A 20,906-nucleotide genomic window follows, 5' to 3' on the forward strand; every position below is an offset into this window, starting at 1 on the left:
ACAAAGGTGTGGAACAATTTATTGGTTAAAGATTGGGTTCACTGTGTGCAGTCAAAGGCGCCTCTGCAGACTTAAAGTTTCCAACACAGATGTGATCATCTCAACTTATTAAAGATGACCTCAGTATAGGAATGAATGTACAATTAAATCCCAAACCTTAGCTAGATGCCTTTGTATGTTTCATGTTCTTTAATCCCTGTTTATATATTGCAACAAACTGGGGAGGCCTGTCACTTACCTTTCAGTCATGGAAATTTATAATAGGAATTTGGGAGCTAGAAGAAGAAATGGGATGAGAACTAGAGGACAAAAAAAAAATTAGAGAAAAAAACCTGCTTAAACATTACAAAAATAGACTCTTCCTCCAACTTCATTTCATCTAGAAAAACATTGAATTATCATCCATCCATGTTGAGAGTTTTATAATGGTATTATATATTTAGCAGCTTTATTCAAAAGGAAGATCAGATGGGATTAGTGGAAACAGAATTAGATTGCCCCATGGATTTGTGGTCAAGCTTCTTTGGCTTGTTTATATCATGATATAATTGTATTTTAAATTTTCTCTATTTTAGTTCAGACATCTAGAGCCCAAAATACCATAGAGTCAATGGCTTATTCAACATATGTATGTTTACAGTAATTGTAGAGACTAAAAGTTTGAGACTGAGCTCAAGTGAGAATTGATTTGGTGTAGTGAGGGCCCACTGCCTGACTTGTTTTTTCATATGGTAGACAGCACAGTGCAGGAAAGCAAACTCTTTCCAGTCTTTTTATAAGTACTCTATCCCCATTTCTAAGACTCTGTGGTGGTGACCTAATCATTTCCCAAAGGTTTCCCATCCTAATTCCTTCATATTTGGGGTTAAGGGTTCACTATCAACTTTTCCTATGACATATTTAATTCAAAACCATCATAATGGTATATAATTCTTATCCAGGTACTTAGGCATGAGGGCAGGAAGATCAGGAGTTCAGATTTACCCTCAACTATATTGTGAATCTGAGGGCAGCCTGGGATACATAAGACTCTAAACCAAACAAAATAATGAAATCCATTCCTACCACTCATTTTCTTTTTCTCTTCTCTTATAAAGCTCTGTCACCCAGCCTATCTTTTTATTTTTCTGTTTATACTTAACTAAATTATAACTCATGAACAATATTTATTATGAACAATCAAATAAGAAGAACAGTTTGTACTTTTCTTAAAAAAAAAAAAAAAAAGAGCAATTCCCTGAGATGGCGCATTGTGCTTGCTGACAAGCCTGATGACCTGAGTTTGAGCCCTGGAATAGGTATGTGGAAGGAGAGAACCAAATTTGCAAGAGTCATATGATGGCTACACACATGCCAGGGCAAGTACACACACACATGCATGCATGCATACATGCACAGCACGCATGCTCACACACACACTGAATGAATAAATGTAATAAAAATAAAAAATATCCCTTTCATGTGGCCCTCCTTTTTACTATATGTACACAGTAAGTGGTGAGTAAATTTACCCCTAGTATACAATAGTCTTAGGATTCAGTGGTGACTGTGGCATAGATTTATTGAACAAATTACATCCTGACAGAGGTTATACTTACTTGCAATAAGGCTGTGTGCTTACTGGTAACTTTTCCAGTTGTAAACAGAGGTGAAAGCTCAGTAGGTCCCATAGGTTCATGTAGCCTACTTTTAGATGTCCCATGTAATTTTTTAATTAGTGTTTTAATTCTGAGATTAACACAGTAAACTGTAGTGCAGTACCTAAGGAGAAGTGTCACTTTGTTTCATTGCTTCCCAGACTCTCAGGTGTGTCAGGCTTTTATGTACTAACAGCTAAAGCTGATTTCATATCCTACATAGTGTATGCATTGGTGTACACACACACACACACATGTACACAGAAGGGCGGGAGGGTTAATTTTCCTGCCTTTCCACTCCCCATGTTTTTTGGCCCGGTCTGTTATTGAAAATATCAAACAAGAGACATACTCTCTTCTCCCTTGTATATGACCTTTTTTTTTTTAATTCTTTACTAGTTTATTGAATTAAAAAAATTGAGGATCCCACCTTTTTAAGAGCTTTTTAATATACAGTACAGCATCTAATTGACAGATGTGGAAATCAGCCAGACAAGACTTCCTCATACACTGCCATGACATGGATCTGATGCCCTCTCTTGAAAGAATCCTATAAAAAATTGCTCCCAAGCCCCTCTGAAATCGCAGTAGTGCAGCAAAAACCCAAGTAAACAGCTGCCTGCTGACCCAGTGCTCAAATATAGACTGAAAGCCAAAAGGCATTTTTTTTCTGTGTGCAACTTTTAAAAACAAATTATTAAGTTGAAATATCCGATCTGCACAGTGCTGTCCCTTCACAGAAGGCAAGAAGCTGCCAGAGCCTCATGTTGGAGGCCGGCGTCAGTGCTGAAGGCTGTGAAAGTGGGCCTCCCTCAGGGTCTGGTTGATGTGGAAGTAAGGTTCTTGGCATAGGGCAGACTGCTCAGGCACCGGCTGTGGGGTGCTGGGGCAGGATCCGGGGATGATTTGGCTCAGGCTGCTCTCTGGCCCACTGGCCCTGTCTGTATATGACCTTTTAACTAGCTTAATTAAGGGTTTAACTATTGGCATTTAAAAGTCTTGTATTATTGAATGGAAAGAAGTCAGCAGCATTTTGTAAAACTCTGATGGTCTTTGCTTATAGTGTGTTGGATAACATGGAAGCCACCCCTTCTTCTTACCACACTACAAACTGCTCAGGATGAACCATCTCTGAGGAGATTTACTATTTGTTTTGTGCTTAGCCAACTAGACATAGATGATCCCTAGTGACTTTTTTCCATTTTCATTTTGTTACTTAGATGTGTTTGCTTATTGTTGTGATGATTAGCTGAAATTGTGCAAATTTGTGTGATTTATTATTCAATATCCTCTAAAGATGACACTTCCATATGTACTGTGTGTATTTCTTAACTAACTGGCCCCTGGAGATTGAGGCAATTACATTTCTCTTCACTCTTAAAAACCTTATTTGGACAAACTAAATATACTACACAAATGTTAAATGTCACTTTACTCACACCATCCAAATTGTTGTAAACAATTTATTGGCTGGTCTGGACCATTAAAATTCCAATTTATGTAGTCTAGATAAATGTATTCCTTCTAGAAGGGGTCTATAGAATACCATATATGGTATTCTGTATTCCTGAGAATTTATCATCCTACTATGTATTAATTTATAACTTTGGGGATTAACAGTTCCCTATCCTATGTAGACAGTGCTGTCCCTGTATGTGGAAATGACTTTACTTTCACCTACTCAGTGAGGAAAGAACTTTCTAGGATTGGCTTTCCCAAAATAGCTCTTTCATGTCCTGCAGCATTTCGCTCGCTATGGCAGGGACTTTAGCATGTTTGTTGGTAGCATTCATTTCTAACATCCCCTGAAGATGTGCTCCTGTAACATATCAGGCATGGTTTCAGTTCAGTAGTTTTTTGAACTATGATTGTATATATGTTGCCAAGTAGGGAAGAATCTTTCTGAACAAGAAACATACTTACATGGTCTTCATCCTAATGGACATACTGGTGAATGAGATATTCAGACTGGACTTTCTTTGTTCCCCTTCTACTCCATGTCTCTTCAATTTCTTTTTCTACATTCACATGTGTAGAAAAACTCATTCTGATGAGCTTGCCCAAATGATCTACCATCTCAAAACAAGCATACAAAGATCTTGAACCTGGCTATCTCTAGCATGAATTGCCATTATTTCTCCTAATGCTCCAGCTGCTCCAGTTTCTCCTGGCTCTTCAGTTCCAGTTGCCGTTGTGCCCTCTGGCTCTTCAGTTCCAGCTGCTGGTACTTCCTCAGGTATTGGTGCTGTGGCTATTGCTCACTCCCAGCCTTCCAACTCAGACATGTTGGGGGAAATTGACTGCTACTGCCAGATCTGGATCTGTCACTTCTTTTGATCTCAGAAATTACCTACACAAGGGGCTTAGTCCTCCAGCTTTGGGATCTTCTCTTTGGCTTTTGTTCTCTTATTCTGCAAATCTAATTCTGCCATCTTAGCTTCTGTAATGAGTTTTTTATTGTTTTGTTCTTAATTCCATTAATTTCGAACATTTGTGAATTGCACTGGTAGTGTATCAACCACTGATATCTTTTTCTTTTTGCTTTTTGTACTAATTCATTCCATGTACTCCAATTGCCATGAACTCTTTGATTGTAAAAACAAACTAAACATCATGGCAGCCTTTTGCAGTCCTGGAGGAGTGGAAGGAAAAGGATTTTAGATGCTATCCATTCCAGCATACTTATTTTATATCTAAGGAATCCAAGACAAGAACGGTTAAAAAATTAAATAAGTCACAAGGTTTGTTGGTAGTGAAGCCAAACTTAGAATTTTGGTTTCATGATTTTACATTAAGTGTTTTGATTCTGTGTGGTGAGGACTTAGAGCTGTGGAGACCACTGTTGTCAAGCATAACTTCAAGTCTGTTTAACTAGTCTTTGTTGAAGAGCAATAAAGTCATAGAACCACTAAGATTCCTAGTTCTACCTTATTGGCACTGTTTGGTTTTGAATTAAGTAATTGGAGCACATTTATACTCTAAAGAGCATAACCTACAAAAGATATACTCACGTACTAGTATTATGTTGGGTAACTTGGAAAACTCATAGAAAAGTATATAGATTCAACCCTGGCCTAGACTTGAACCAGAATCCTGCAAGGTAGGTTATGGTTAGGTACGTTCAAAGTTTTCTAGGTGGTTCTATTATGCTTCCTAAGGAAGAACCACTAATTTAGTAGTGGTCGTTTTTTGGAAAGGAAGACATAAGACAAATGTGTGGGTTCTATCCATAGATATACTATCCAAGAATTGTTGAGTATGGGGTCTTTCATCTCCCCAGTAATTGTTGTGCCCATTAAGATGTGAATAAACAGGGACTGCTCAGTAGAAGACAGCACTTGCATAACATTTGAAAAGCTCACTCTTCCATCTCCACCCACTTTTCAGAGAGAGCGCAAAGAGGTGGGGAGGAAAGAGGGAAGTGAGAGAAAGAGGGAGCACACTAGTTGTAAGAGGCTTATATTATCAAGAAAGAGGCTAGAAAGCCAAGAGTCAATGAATTTCCAATCTATTTGTTTAGATCCCTCTCAATGAAGTATATTTTATATTATAATTCAACAAACTCATAAAACTAAAATGTTTCATGAATCTATTTTTATCCTACCTTGTACAATATTTGCTATCCTAATCTATCCTATGTAATTCTTTGAAGTAGTAATCAAAACTCAGTAAATTGAATTTTAAACTCATAATTGTAGTTCAAAACACCAAGAATTAAGATGTGCTTGTTAATCATACTCATCACAGATTTAAAACCTCTCTTTGAATCCTACTACTTTCCCCAATTATTCCTGTTAATCCAATAAACATCTGCTAAGGTTGCTTGTCTCTGAGGAAAGTATATCTTTGCCACCATCACACAATGCTGTGTATAAAAAGTAGCTGATTCTTGTTCCTCTGGTAAGGGAGATGTTGTCACCTCTGATACTGCTAATGGTTTATGTCCTGACATTGATAGAAAACTCAACTTCAACTAAGTCAAGTGGGAGAAAAAGCAATTTATTTTGCTAATGGATCTAGCCACCTATTGGTAGCTTAGTTTTGGTTTTGATTCATTCTGAATATAGAGTCACGTATCCTCCTCAAATCTATCTTTTCTGAAATGACTCTTGACATGACAGACTCAGCTCTCCCATCATGAGAATAGTAGTCTTAAATCACACAGTGCCAAATATACCTGAGATAAATGACAATTGCAGACTGAATGAAAAATTTCTCAGTTGGGTAATTTAGCCAAGGGAACTCTTGTGTAAGAACTTCGGGTTCATATCCAACCCTGCAACTTTAGGTAGGGCGAATTCTCAGATAAACCACATGACTAAGGATGATGGAACTCTAAATCCCAAAGGGAATTTGAGAAAATGCTTCTGTTGTCAAAATGAGTAGGTGCTGGGCACCGAGTGCAGATCTTACCTATAGGGCTATCGATTTTTGTGGCTTTTGCTGTCCTCCTATTTTCTTGTTTGTCATGTGGGTTATTTTCTTGCTATTTTTCTACCTGTGAAAACCAGTATTGTATCCTGAAGTCTCCAGTTAAAATCTCATGGGAACTGGTAATAATTAATTAGCACACAGCTATTGAAATAATCAGAAAGAAAAAAAATAAACAATCAGAAAGAATCTGTAGACATTTACTACAGGAAAAAACTGATTTTAATTGACAAGAACAGAATAATACAGTAAAGTGAATCAAGTCATGTATTTGTCAGCATTAAGAAAATGTAGTGAACAAGTTTGCATTACCTCTCCCAGAGTCTTTTAAATAGACTATGGGCCTAAGTTTTTGTTAGGAGGCATCTGAGCATAGTGTCCCAACAATACTATTACCACTAGTAGAGTAAAAGCTATATATAAAAATTAAATACAAAGTACCTGTCTCTTAAAAAAAAGATAGTGAATCTGGTTTTATTTGTTATTTATGCAATATATTGTGTAGTTTTTAGCACTTTTATTCCCCAACTTTTGCCACAAAGCAAAATGAGACTTTTTTTTTTTTTTTTTTTTGTATTTGGGAATCAGGAAGCAGATAACAAAAATTTAGTAAAGAGAATGGTATTCCATTAGAGTTTTCCCCATATAATCTGGTAAAGAAATAAATTGTAATCAAAGAAAATATTTTAGTGATTTCAGGTCTTGCATCCTTTGAAAGATTTTACTATAAATATGCATGAGACTGAATCTTGTATTGCTTCATTAATAAAATCAGGTTCTCTACTTAGTCTTTGTTACAGTCTTCCCCCGAGCTTTCTAAGATACATATTTTATCCTGAGCTGTATATTTTGCACTGCCAACTAGCCTGCCCAGGTTTTAAGTCTTCTGTCCATTCGTGTGTGTTGAGAAAATCCCTATTCCAAATATTCTTTCATAGTTTTTTCCTATAAAAATAATGCAAAATAAAAGTCCTAAGGTTTGTATTGTTTTTTATAATTTAGTCTAATTTTTTCATAATAGCTTTCAATTCTCTTTTGTAAAATATTTTCTTCTAACAGTATGTCCATTCATTTCTAATTTTCTAATTTCTGTCCTTTAAAAGCTATAGCATTTTAATTGCTTATGGAAACTAATCAGTCTATCTGTAACAGCGATCTCTATAGGTTACAGAGATTTCAGTAGGTTCTCATTTTTATGAAGGTCTTCATATATATTTTTATGTTTTGATCTGTAGTGTGGCTTGACCTAAGAACACAACCTACTGTTGAGAGCCTTAGTAAAAGAATTCCAGAAAATAATAACTTTGTCAAGGTAAGAAATCTCTTCGGAAGTACATTGTAAGAATGTTTGTTTAAAAACAGTTCACAGATTCCTGAGACAGACTATCTTGGTCTTAAAACCTATGGCAAAATGGTTATTTTATACAAGTTATAGAATATTTCCTTTGGATCACTAGGGCAAAATCATATCTTTTTTTTTTTTAAACAGGGTTTCTCAGTGTAGCCTTGGATGTCCTGGACTTGCTTTTTAGATCAAGCTGGCCTTGAACTCACAGAGATCTGCCTGCCTCTGTCTACCAGAGTACTGGGATTACAGGCCTGTGCCACCGCTCCTAGCTCCAAATCGATTCTTTAAAAAAAATTTTAAAAAAAGATTTTATTTATTTTATTATTCATACAGTATTCTGCCTGCAGGCCAGAAGAGGGCACCAGATGTCATTACAGATCGTTATAAGCCACCATTTGCTTGCTGGGAATTAAACTCAGGACTTTAGGAAGAACAGCCAGTGCTCTTAACCTCTGACTTATCAATTCTTAACCAAATCAATTCTTAACCTTTCTGTCTTTCTTGTCCTGTGATGCAGATAGAATTATAATACCCTAAGAGTACAGACTAGTAAAGAGTCTAATGTCCCAGTAACTCAAATCATATTCCCCAAGGGTGATTTCTTTTATTCACACATACTTTCAGAATCCACCAGCATAGTTTTCTTTTGCCTTCCAGAAGAAAGCTCTGGGTGATTTTGAGTTTTTAGGAATCCAGGAAGAAAGAAAAAGTAGACAGTATTCCAGGCCTTCACTAAAGACCAAAAAAATAATAATAACAATTAATTTTTTCGTAAGTTCAAGTTATTCTAGAACCCCCAAAGAAGTTCTGATATTTTTTGGTTTTGTTTTCTTCATTTTTGTTTTTGGTGAGGTGTGTCCCCTTTTTATTTGCCAATAGGACATATATTGGTTCTTGCATCTGAAATTAATGTTCAAACATTAATTAGCAAAATATCTTATGCCTGTTCCCTTCCCTATCTTATTAGTTTCGGTCTTGTCCTGCCGATTTATTTTCTATTCTTGTTTATTTTGTGACCCTACATAATCCTCCCTCCCTCCCACCAGCTTTGCTTTGCTTCAAGGGTTGCATTGTTTCCTCTGTACTGCCACTGCACGCAACTTTCACACTCTCCACATGTATCATTTTAGCTTTGCAGGATCTTCTTGAGGACACCCTGTGGGATGTCGCTCTCTGTAGGATGACCCTACAAGTCAAATAATTTTCAGATGTTAACATTTTTTATGTTATTTTCTTCCGTTATTTCTGAGCATTGATCCTCTCTGTCCTCCCAAACATGAAAAAAAAAATCTAGAAACCATAATTAAGATTTTTAACTTGCAGACTGAATTAAAATATTTGAAAAATATTATGGTTTCTGTTTATGTTTTAATGGGGTGTATGTGTATTTCTTATGTTTTTTTTTTCCTTTGCTTTTTCAAAACTATGTTTTGTTTGGGTTTTTGTTGTCTGTTTACTAAAGAAGATAGAAAGAAAAAGGTGTATTTGAATGGGTGGGGAAGATCTGGGAAGAATTGTGGGAAGGGAACTGTGGTCATTATATATTATATAAAATTTTATTTCAATAAAAATATTTGAAATCACTTTTGAAACAGGATCTTACTGTGTAGCCCTGGCTGACTTGTAGCTCACTGTATATAATAAGTTGGTCTCAAACTTGCAGCAATCCTTTTTTATGCTTTTTATTTTATGTGTCTTGCTATTTTACCTACATATATTATCTATGTACTGCATGAATGCCTGGTGCTGACAGAGGCCTGGAGAGATTATCATATTCCCTGAAACTGGAATTACAGACAACTATTTATCTCCATACGGATGCTGGGAACCAAACCTGTGCCCACTGGAAGAGCAGCCAGTGCCATTAACTGCTAAGCCATCTCTCTAGCTTTTCAATAGTTTTTGTGCTTCTGCCTCCTATATGTTGAGATTACAGGCATGTACCACTATATCACTTCAGCTGTGATTTGAGTTTTCTTATGAAGTATGCTTGTGAGATATGAAAATGGAATGGAATAGGAAGGAAAGAAAGATAGTTATAGTTATATCATTTTTATATTACTTTAATTACATCTTTAATTAATTTACTTGTACTTTATATAGAAATTTGATATTTAATATGCTAACAAGAATTAAACTTCACCCATTCTTAAGAAAGATAAATAAGCACACAAGTTTCATCTTTATCCTTTATCCTTTACCCAGTCCACATTTATTCCACTTGTTGTATTTGCTGACTTTAGTCAGCTGATTTCTTACATATAGCAATTCTATATTACTTTAATCTGGCATGTCATTGAGCTCTGGTTTTATTTATTTTCTACTAACTTTGTATTACTTTTTTATTTGAATATATATGGATGGATGGATGTTTATATGTATGTTTGCACACATAGAATATAGTATGTTATTAAACTATGTGTGCTTGAGAATAATTTTCTTGTTGTCATTAATTTATGACTATTAAATATCACAGTCTACCATGAAAAAAATAAAGTACAGAATTTTGGTTTAAGATCTATACATGAGCAATTTATTGCAAAATGACATTACATTGTCACTATCTAATTAGAAGATGGTGTGTCACTTACTTTTCTCTTTACCTTGCTTACGTGGCTGCTCTTTGAACTGCAAACATAATCACTGTGATCTTTGTTCATGAACATTCTTTCATGTACCATGGAAGAGATAGTACTTTTGTACTTTCATTTCAAAGCTTATAGCATTACCTTCAGAGCTACAAACTAGTTTATATTTGGATTTGTTGTTATTGTTTAGAGGTTTTGTTTTAAACTATGGTAAGTATAATTTACTGACTGAACTTCATAACTGTTTAAGTCCAAGACAGGCCTTCCACTTAGCACTTACTTCAGTGCAGTGAAACTTCGTTGGCTGCTTGACAACGTGAAAAAGGTTCAAAAGGCTGTTGAAGAAAATAGAGCTCTTTTTGGGACCATTGATTCATGGCTCATTTGGGTATGTTTAAATGTAATATATGCATAGAGAATGTTTTCAGGGATTGTTTTTCTTTTTACTGTCCTACCCACTATTTTCTTTATTAATTTCTTAATGTGTTTTTATTCTTTTACCAGTTCTGGTATGTTTATAATAAAATTTAGTCCATATCACTCATTATCGTGTTTCATCCCCTTTCCTTTTTCCACTGAATTCTTTTTTCCCAGCAAATCCCCTTCCTCAACCTACATTTTGGATTTCTTTTTAGCATCATTCTTGAGAAAAACTACTCAAGATGCAGCAGAATATCTCTGCCTCTATTTGAGGGATAATTTTATCTATTTCTCGTCTTTACTTTTCTTGTTTTATTTGAGTGACAGTGGAAGATAATTACCAAAATAATATTTCATAACTCTTATCTTTTAGGCAAGTAATTTTGGAAGTTATTCCCCATGCCTATCATTTCCTTCTATCCCACTCTTTCTTAGAAGAAATAACTATTTCACGTAGTAAAATGCCTATACTATTTTCTCCTTCACTGTCAACATTTTATAGCTTTCTCTTGTAAAATCATACCAGGATATGAAACTAAACCATAGCAGAAGTTTATATTAAAATATTTTGTCCAGAGCTGAACATAGGTCATTAGAAATCACCATGTTAGGTTCTTATATGACATGTTACTTTTCTCTCTTTGACTTTTTGGGATAGGGTCTCAGTATACAGACTTGACCAGCCTGCAATTCAGTTCATTATGTAGACCCTGTTGGACTTAAAACTGGTGCTAATCCTCTAACCTCAGTCTCCTGACTGAGTCTTGAGATGCAGACACGTGTCACTATATTCAGGCATTTCTAGTCTTTGTCTCTCTGTCTTACTCTGTCTCTGTCTCTCTGTCTCTCTCTCCCTCTTTCTAACAGGATTTTGCTGTGTAGCCCTGGCTGAGTTAGAACTTGCTGTGTAGAACATAGACACCTACCTGCCTCTGCCTCTCAAATGTCAGGATTACGTGTATATGCCACCACCCCTGGCTTGCAATGTAGCTCTTTAGATGTTAAAAATTATTTATTAGTGTGTATGGGCATTTTGCCTGCATGTATGTATGTGCATCATGTGCATGAAGTGTCCTCCAAGGATAGAGGAGAGTGTCATATTCCTTGGGACTAGAGGTGATGCAGTTGTGAGCTGATGTGCAAGTGTTGGTGGTTGAACCTGGGTCCTCTGGAAGGAAGACCCAATGCCCTTAATTGCTGAGCCATCTCTGTAGCCCAAATATTTACCTTTATAGTATATGTCCTTTTGTGGTTCACTTTCTCTTTCCCCTTTTATTCCTGTTATGTTTATTATGGACATATTTTTTTTCTGTTAATGTGCCCCCAAAACAGACAATACTATAGCCAACATAAGCAATACAGTAAGCCAACTGTAAGATCATAAACTTTTGTGCCATTCTTCCTTCAACTATACTCACACAATTCCAAACACATAATTCCGTTTGTAAATACACCAATGAGGAACTTTTTCAACATTTTGGGGAACTTCAAGCCAGTACTGTCTTTATTCTCATTTATGAAACCCATTCTGTAGAACTTCCAGAACACTTCCTGGAATATTTACCTTCTTCACCCTGCCAAGGAATGTATACTTTGTACTTTGTAGGAGCCAACTGTTTTCTCATATGTCAGTCACAGTTGCCTTAAAGCTGAAGGATATGGGACCCATGAGCTGTAGGAGACACTTTGGGGCTCCACCCAATGGCATGCTGTTTATCTACTTTTGTTCTGTTCTGGCTTCTCATTGTTTATACTTGAAGGAAGCCAGCATTGCTTCCCAATGTGTTATAGAGAATTTACAGTTGTGCTTTCAGGATGTATGCAAAAAGATATGTTATTAAAAAAGAAAACATGAGGGCTGGAGAGATGGCTCAGAGGTTAAGGGCACCAGTTCCTCTTCCAGAGGTCCTGAGTTCAAGCCCCAGAAACCACATGGTGGCTCACAGCCATCTATAGTGAGATCTGGTGCCCTCTGCTGGTGTGCAGGCAGAACACTGTATACACAATAAATAAAATAAATATTAAAAAAATAAAGGAAAACGTGAATACACAAAGTTTTCTATAAACCTTTCCACCTAGTGGAAACATTCCACCTAGTCAAATTTTATAAGGCTCTGAATTTTCCAAAGATAGAAGATTAAATACAAAACTAATTTCTGTTTAACCAGAAATTAGCTAGAATTGTATGAATACAGTGGCCACACGAGGCTATGAATACTTGAATGTTGTCAGTCTGAACTGTGATATAGTACAAATATAAAATACACACTGAATTTCATAGATTTATAATAAAGAAGGTAAAGTATATTAATGATTTTGTGTTCAAATGTTATTTTTGATATATTAGTTAAATAAGATAAAATATAGGAAATACAGTTATATTTTATATTTATATTTCTTGTGTGTTTTTAAAGTAGCTACTTTTTCATTACATTTGTGTGTGTGTGTGTGTCTGTGTGTGTCTGTGTCTGTGTCTGTGTGCGCGTGCATGTGTATATGTGTTTGTAGGAGTGAGTGCTTGTTAGGATGTATGTGGAGGTCTGAGGACAACTTGTGTGAGTCAGTTCTTTCTTTCCGCCATGTGGGTCCCAGGAATCAACTCAGGTCCATTAAGCTTGGCAGCAAGTGCCTTACCTGATGAGCCATATTGCAGGCCCTGCTACTAGACATTTTAAAATTCCATGTGTAGTTCACATTGTATTTCTACTGCTGAGACCTCAATTATTGAAATGTTGGATTCTTCCGCTTGTTTTGTGTGCCCTGCTGCTGATAATTACAATAAATAATTCTACAGATTAGTTCAGACTTAACCTGTCCCTTTTGTTCTATCTAGAGTTTGACAGGTGGAATCAATGGGGGTGTCCACTGTACAGATGTAACAAATGCAAGTAGGACGATGCTTTTTAACATTCATTCTTTGGAATGGGATAAAGAGCTCTGCGAGTAAGTTATATTTTGACCTAAATGTAGTTTCTCCTATATATTCTTTTATATACATTATTTGTTTGGAATCTGAATGTTACTGTTTGCAGATGGTAGTTGTATACCAATATTTATTGCTCATATTTCAACTACAATATGCTAGTTTGTGTTTGTATGAGGATACTTGTTTTGTTGTTTTAGGGGAATTTTGGCATAATTTTTCAATGTAGCCCAGAATAATCTTGACTTTGTGGTGATTCCCCTGCCTCAGTATCACTAGTTCTGGGATGAAATACCACAGCCAGCTTCTATTATATATGTGTGTTTTAACATTCTATATTATGTGTGGGTGTACATATTCACATTCAAAGACACTGGGCTAAGCTGTATTTAGACTAGAGGGCATTTATAAGTCAGCTTCTTCCTGACCTTTGGCTTCCATGAATCAAGCTCTGTTCATTAGATTTGGCGGTGCCTTTACCTTCTGAGCCATCTCATCAATGATGAGTATTACACATACAATAAAAAGGTCATGTTAATTATTGCTTTTTTAGAAAAGTTCTTTGTTTTCAGAGTGTGCTTTGAACTTTGTAATGATTTGGTTGTTTAAGGGTGGACTGTTAAATTCCCAAACATACATCTAGGGATCTTTTGACTAATAGTTTATCACTGTTGAGTTCTATGCTCAGGTGTACCACATGTTTATTCAAAACAGTATTATATACTCAAAGCTGTTATTTTTCAGATTTTTTGGAATTCCAATGGAAATTCTTCCCAGTGTCCGGAGTTCTTCTGAGATCTATGGCCTAATGGTAAAATAAATGAGCAGGTGGAAGAGATTTTATTAAAAAAGAAAAGACTTTTGCTATTTAGAATTCAACAGTCAATTTTGTTATGTTTTATAGCTTGGTGTTTGGGACTTTCTCTGTGAATGTCGATATTATGTAAAAAAAGAATTTAATGTTTTTAAATGGCTTTACTTTTTAAGTGACTAATATGTTCATCGCTATTGAATTCTATGCTCAGATGTATCTATTTTCTAATTATTTGTATTAAGATGTTTTACATGTTTATTCAAAACAATATTATATACCCAAAGCTAAAAACTACCTATTGATTTTATACTTACAAACTTTAATTGGCTTTTTATTGTTTTTCTCATTTGAATATTAATATTTTTAAGTTTTGTAGATAACCTAACTCTGAACAGTGGTGGAAATGTTTGAGCCAGTTTATTTTTCCACATTACTGTAGTAGCTGTGATGTCTGCTTTTAATTTAGAGCAGGTATTGTTCACATTTTAATAGTGTTCTTTTACCTAGTTAATCCCTTTTAATGGCTAAACCATTGTTATATATTCATTCTTTGTCAGTTTGGAACAATTTAACAAAGAAACTGAAAACAAAGAGTCTGTTTGTAAATGAGGTTGCTAATTAAGGTGATTTCCTTAATGGGCATTTTGCTGAAACCCAGAGGGAGAAAAGTAAGTGTGTTTAACATCATTGAAAATCTGTAGTCAGATATCAGGAATAGAAACATTTAGGAGGGTTTGAACTGCTATTTGAGCATACAAATTTGAAAAAAGTTTACAGAAGCTTTAAAAGTAACCATTTCATGAAAAATGTTAGGAACTCCACTCATAGAGTTGTTAAAAATAGAAATAAATGCCAAATGTTCTAGTTAGTGCTACAGCAAGAATTTAAGTGCTCTATGTAGAATAAGGATTTTAAAGGCAATATGAAATTATTTAAGGCAGGGATAGTCACTCCTTATCTATATTACTTCTGTAGTTTTCGTAGTGATCACAAACTCACTTGGTTCAGAGCAAAAGAAGGTATTTTTGAAATACCTTCAGAGAATGATTGAAAGAAAACATGTAATTGGCCTAGTTTTCTCTTGCATTTAAAATATTATGCTTCTGTCCCCCTCTCTTCCCCCTTGCTGACTATAGAAAATCTCTCATAGCTTGGTGAGTAGGCTACCCACTGATTATGCCACTTTTCATTTTGAAAAGATACAGTGCATTTCCATTTATTTTCAGTCAAGCATAAATCCATTCACTAAACAAACATATCTAGAATTTCCATGAGCTTCCAAAAAATTATAAGCTGTAGTCATATTTTAAGGATTTTTTAAATAAAAGAAGCAGAATCTTGGTATTCATTTATATTTTCCCCAAGATTAAAATAAATGTTTCTAAAATTCTGGGAGAGCTTTCCAGAGATTTGGATGCTTCCCATTGCAAAGTACAATTATGATATACTCTGGCCTTTTAAGAAATTAGGAAATTAGAAATGCTTTTTAAATATCCTGAATATATGTGTGTGTGTTATGTATTATAAAATATTTTGCCCAGTATTTCAGACCAGCTAGTTGGAAATGCACTGTCACTTTTTCTGCATGCTTCCTCAGAGGACCCTCCTGGAATCCTCCAGAAGCTTCTTCCAATAAAGAAAACAGAGTGCTTTACATGCCTGAACATTTCTTAGATTATGTTAAAAGTTTGATAATTTTGGAAGAATAAGCAGACATTTTATGATAAATATATCAAGATAGAAATCTCCTAATGATTACTTGTTAAGCCTTCTATCGAGTCTAGCTTTTATTAGTATCCAAAGAATATAAACAATAAATAAGACTATCAGGTCCTAGGCAGAGAGTGTGACTCAGTAGTGGAGGACTTGCTTGTTTCATTAGGCCCTGGATTTGATCCCTAGCACTAAAAATCCAACCTTGAAAAATAGCCAATCCTTTTTTTAAATTTTGTTTTGGAGACAAGGTTTCTCTGTGTAGCCTTGGTGGTTCTGGACTCACATTGTAGACCTCTAACTCAGAGATCCAGCTGCCTCTGCCTCCCTGAGTGCTGGGATTAATGGTGTGTTCCACTACACCAGGCTAAATAGCCAATCTAAACCAGAAAGCATAAAAGAAAGAAAGCAGGAAGAATCTAGAGGTCATTTTTCATTTTGCTAAGGGCATATGTATTACCTACTATGAAAGATACATGGAGAAGATACTATTGTTGCCTTCTTCGTGTCAACAGCTTGGACACTACAGGTCCCAGGGCCATTTGCTAACAAATGGTAGGCAAAGTAATCAACCTGAAGTTTTTCATTTAGTGTTCTTTCTGATATATCATCCTTACTTTAGGGATCACATTTATTTCTTTAATCCCTTAATATCGGTACAAATACCTCTGTAGAAATATTTTTTTCTTTCTGTGACTCCTGGGAACTAGACCCAGGGCCCATTATATGTTAGGAAATAGCTGTAGCAACGACATATATCCTCAGCATTGTAATATGTTTATTTCAAAAACTATTTTATAAAGTTTTGGCAGCCAGACACTAAAATCTCTCTTTGCTTCTTGCTGGCCAGAGTAATTGAAATAAAGAAAATTATTTATAAATTGTTACTTATCTAAATTTAACTGCCTTTGAACAAATATCTGAAATCCAAACACTCTTGCTTCTTAAAAGCAGTTTTGAGGAGAAAGAAGAGTTGATAAAATATAGCCTCTGGAAACTGTGTTCCATGCTAGCTAGTTAGTTTTTTAAAAATATATTGGTTGTCTCACAATAGCAGAAACAATATCAAAGCACTAACTTTGATCTGTGATCACATACCTACCCCAGTTGTCATTTTTTAAAATAAATAAGTTATATAGTTTGATTGCAGCAGCCTGTCTGTGGCCTAACACTAACTAACTGAGTAAAGAGCCTGTGTCTCCTGACTGCCAATCCAGTATTTTAGGTTCTTTTTTCAGTGCCCTGTCTCTTCTTGTCATTTTACAAATACTTGTAGTTGCTATCTCTGTCCCGCACATGTAGTTGAAACACTTCCTTTGTCTTGTCTGCTCATATCCTTTGGCATGTTGCTTTCTTGTTCATTCCTATTGCAGTTATGTTACTTGAAACAAATTTTTGTGACTGTGCCTAACCATTTTTTAAAAATTTTATCAGAAAGCTGGGGCCTTGGAAGGTGTGCCAATATCTGGGGTAAGTGCCAATATCTGGGGTAAGTATTTTCCTGTCACTCCCCTCACACACACACACCTACACACACACACCTACACACACACACACACAAACACTCACACACACACACACACACACACACACCCTATCCTACATTGTTGTAGTTTTCCTCATCTATCTTAATCCTTCTGCCTTTTCTTGAACTGGGAAGGATAAGTAAGAGCTGCAATGCTGGCTACTTGTTCTTCTGTGACACCGGCTGGGTCACTGAAAATCTTTTGAGGAATTTCTAAGTCTGGCATAGTGATGCAGTCCAAGCCCAAAGCATTGGAGTCCTAACTTAAATTTTAGCCTCAGCCATATAGTGAATTAGAGGCCAGCCTGGGTTACATGATATTGTTTCTCCAGAAAGGAAGAAAGAGATAAAGAGATGGGGGAGGGTTGAGAAAGAAAAGAGGGAGGAAGACAAGAAGAAAACTGAATTCTAACTCTCCTTTCTTATGTCTTATATCTTGATTAACAAATGGGGAAAATGCCATGGGAGGAAATATAATGCATAGATATTTCACTCCTTGATGAATTAAAATACACAAAAATAAACCTTTGGCGTTTTAGGAAATGAAATTAGTAATATTGTCTCAGTATTTTTATTGTCATTTATAATTTTAGTGTTTGGGGGACCAGTCTGCTGCTTTGGTGGGACAAATGTGCTTTCAGGATGGACAGGCCAAAAACACGTGAGTTTAAAACATTATTGTTTTGTTTACTTTTCTTTCCTGATACTTTAAAGGAAGAAAGGATTTTAGAGTTCAGCCAAAATGCAATACTTTAGTCACTTCAGTATGGATATACACATTGTTTTTGCAGTTTTTCCCCGGTTTCTTCCTTTTCTCTTTTCTCTCTCTGCCTTGACTCTTTTTTAAATATATTTTTTATTTATTACAATTTATTCACTTTGTATTCCAGCTATAGCCCCCACCCTCATCCTCTTCCAATCCTCCCCTCTCTCCCTCCCTACCACCCTATCTCCTCCCATTCCCCTTCCCCAATCCATTGATAGGAGAGGACCTCCTCCCCTTCCATCTGACTGTTAGCCTATCAGGTCTCATCAGGACTGTCTCTCATAGTCTTCCTCTGTGGCTGGTAAGGCTACCCCATTCAGGGGGATGTGCTCAAAGAGCCAGCCACTGAGTTCATGTCAGAGACAGCCCCTGTTCCCCTTACTACAGAGCCCATTTGGAGACTGAGATGCCACAGGCTACATCTGTGCAGGGGTTCTACATCGTCTACATAACTGGTACTTAGTTGGAATATCAGTCTCAGGAAAGACCCCTGTGCCCAGATTTTTTGGTTCTGTTGGTCTTCTTGTGGATCTCCATACCCTTCCAGGTCTTTCTATCTTCGCCTTCCTTCATAAGATTCCCTGTACTCTGCCCAAAGTTTGACTATAAGTCTCAGCATCTGCTGGACTTGAGACTTGCTGGATAGAGTCTTTCAGAGGCCCTCTGTGGTAGGCTCCTGTCTTGTTCCTTGTTTTCACTCTCTTTTGATATCTATCCCATTTGCATTTCTGAATGAGGATTAAGCATCTTACCCAGGGTCCTCCTTCTTGATTAGCTTCTTTAGCTGTACAGATTTTAGTATGATTATCCTATATTATATGTCTAATATCAACTTATGAGTGAGCATATACCATGTGTGTCTCTCTGCTTCTGGGATACCTCACTCAGGATGATCTTTTCTGGATTCTAACATTTGCCTGCAAATTTCATGATTTCCTTGTTTTTAATTGCCGAGTAGTATTTCACTGTGTAAATATACCACAATTTCTGTATCCATTCTTCAACTGAAAGACATCTAGGTTGTTTCCATGTTTTTCTATTACGAATAAAGCTGCTGTGAACATGGTTGAGCAAATGTCCTTGTTGTATATTTGAGCATATTCTGGATATATGTCTAGGAGTGGTATAGCTGGATCCTGAGGAAGCACTATTCCTAATTGTCTGAGAAAGCACCAGATTGATTTCCAAAGTAGTTGTACAAGTTTACATTCCCACCAGCAATGGAGGAGGGTTCCTCTTTCTCCACATCCTCTCCAGCATGTGTTGTCACTTGAGTTTTTGTTATTAGCCATCCTGATGGGTGTAAGGTGAAATCTCAGGGTCATTTTGATTTGCATTTCCCTGATGACTAAAGATATTGAGCATTTCTTTAAGTGTTTTTTTCTGCCATTCGATGTTCCTCTATTGAGAAATTTCTGTTTAGTTCTGTGCCCCATTTTTTAATTGGATTATTTGATTTGTTGCTGTTTAACTTCTTGAGTTCTTTATATATTCTGGATATTAGCCCTTTGTCAGATATAGGTTTGGTGAGGATCCTTTTCCAATCCAGAGGCTGTCTTTTGTTCTGATGACAGTGTCCTTTGCTTTACAAAAGATTTTCAGTTTCATGAGGTCCCATTTATTGATTGTTGCTCTTAGAGCCTGTGCTGTTGGTGTTCTACTCAGGAAGTTGTCTCCTGTGCCAATGAGCTCAAAGCTCCAATTTGTCTTCTAACAGGTTTAGTGTATCTGGTTTTATGTTGAGGTCTTTGATCCACTTGGACTTTATTTTCGTGCTGGATGATAAATATGGATCCATTTACATTTTCTTCATGTAGATATCCAGTTAGACCAGCACCATTTGTTGAAGATGCTATCTTTTCTTCATTGTATGGTTTTGGCATCTTTGTAAAAAATCAGGTGTACCTAAGTATGTGGGTTTATTTCTGGGTCTTCTATTTGATTCCATTGATCCACCAGCCTGTTTCTATGCCAGTACCATGCAGTTTTTATTACTGTTGCTCTATAGTACAGCTTGAGATCAGGGATGGAGATACCTCCAGAAGATCTTTTATTGTAGAGGATGGTTTTATTTATTCTGGGTTTCTTCTTATTCCATACGAAGTTGAGAATTTTTCTTTCAAAGTCTCTAAAGAATTGTTTTGGTAATTTGATGGGAATTGCATTGAATCTGTAGATTGCTCTTGGTAAGATGGCCATGTTAATCCTACCAAGCCATGAGCATGGGGGATCTTTCCATCTTCTGAATCTTCTTCTGTTTCTTTCTTTAGAGACTGGAAGTTTTTTCATTCAAGTCTTTGACTTGCTTGGTTAGATTTACACCAAGGTATTTTATGTCCATTGTTCTGCCTTGACTCTTATATAGCCCAGGTTGGCCTGAAGTTCCTGATCCTTCTGTCTCAAATTGTCAGATACTAGATTTTTACAGTCATCTGTCATGACACCCAGTTTTTGCCATGCTGGGAATTATACCCACGCTAGCATGTTAGACTTGCATCTGCCAAGTTAACCACATCCTCAGTTCTGGTTTTGTATTTTGTTTTTAATTTGATTTTGGTGTTTTTGAGATAGAGCCCAACTCTAACCCACTGAAACTGCCACTAGGTTGCTTAAGACTGAACAAAAAATTCATAGAAACCTTTCTGTCTCAGCTTCCCAAGTTTCTGGGGTTTGTTTTGTTGTTTACCCTGAGGCCACATTTAATGGATTGGGGTTGTGAAGAGGTGAGCAAAAGCTATAAT

At 36.1% G+C, this 20,906-nt stretch overlaps 1 protein-coding gene across 9 annotated transcripts in view; it reads left to right on the plus strand.

Annotated features, from left to right (window-relative positions):
* The window catches only part of Gk (glycerol kinase), a 78,444-nt gene that overhangs the window by 28,282 nt on the left and 29,256 nt on the right, over positions 1–20,906 (plus strand). For 3 of the 9 annotated variants that reach the window (XM_060376693.1, XM_060376691.1, XM_060376695.1), the window contains exons 5-12: positions 3,790–3,873; positions 7,304–7,380; positions 10,255–10,392; positions 13,258–13,367; positions 14,092–14,158; positions 15,298–15,315; positions 17,309–17,344; positions 17,993–18,060. In XM_060376693.1, coding sequence (XP_060232676.1) covers positions 3,790–3,873; positions 7,304–7,380; positions 10,255–10,392; positions 13,258–13,367; positions 14,092–14,158; positions 15,298–15,315; positions 17,309–17,344; positions 17,993–18,060 — 598 coding nt within the window. The remainder of the gene's footprint in view (positions 1–3,789; positions 3,874–7,303; positions 7,381–10,254; positions 10,393–13,257; positions 13,368–14,091; positions 14,159–15,297; positions 15,316–17,308; positions 17,345–17,992; positions 18,061–20,906) is intronic. The other 6 variants (XM_060376697.1, XM_060376692.1, XM_060376694.1 and 3 more) reach the window with 3 other exon arrangements.

Source organism: Meriones unguiculatus (assembly GCF_030254825.1).
Source record: "Meriones unguiculatus strain TT.TT164.6M chromosome X unlocalized genomic scaffold, Bangor_MerUng_6.1 ChrX_unordered_Scaffold_30, whole genome shotgun sequence".
Taxonomy (NCBI): domain Eukaryota; kingdom Metazoa; phylum Chordata; class Mammalia; order Rodentia; family Muridae; genus Meriones; species Meriones unguiculatus.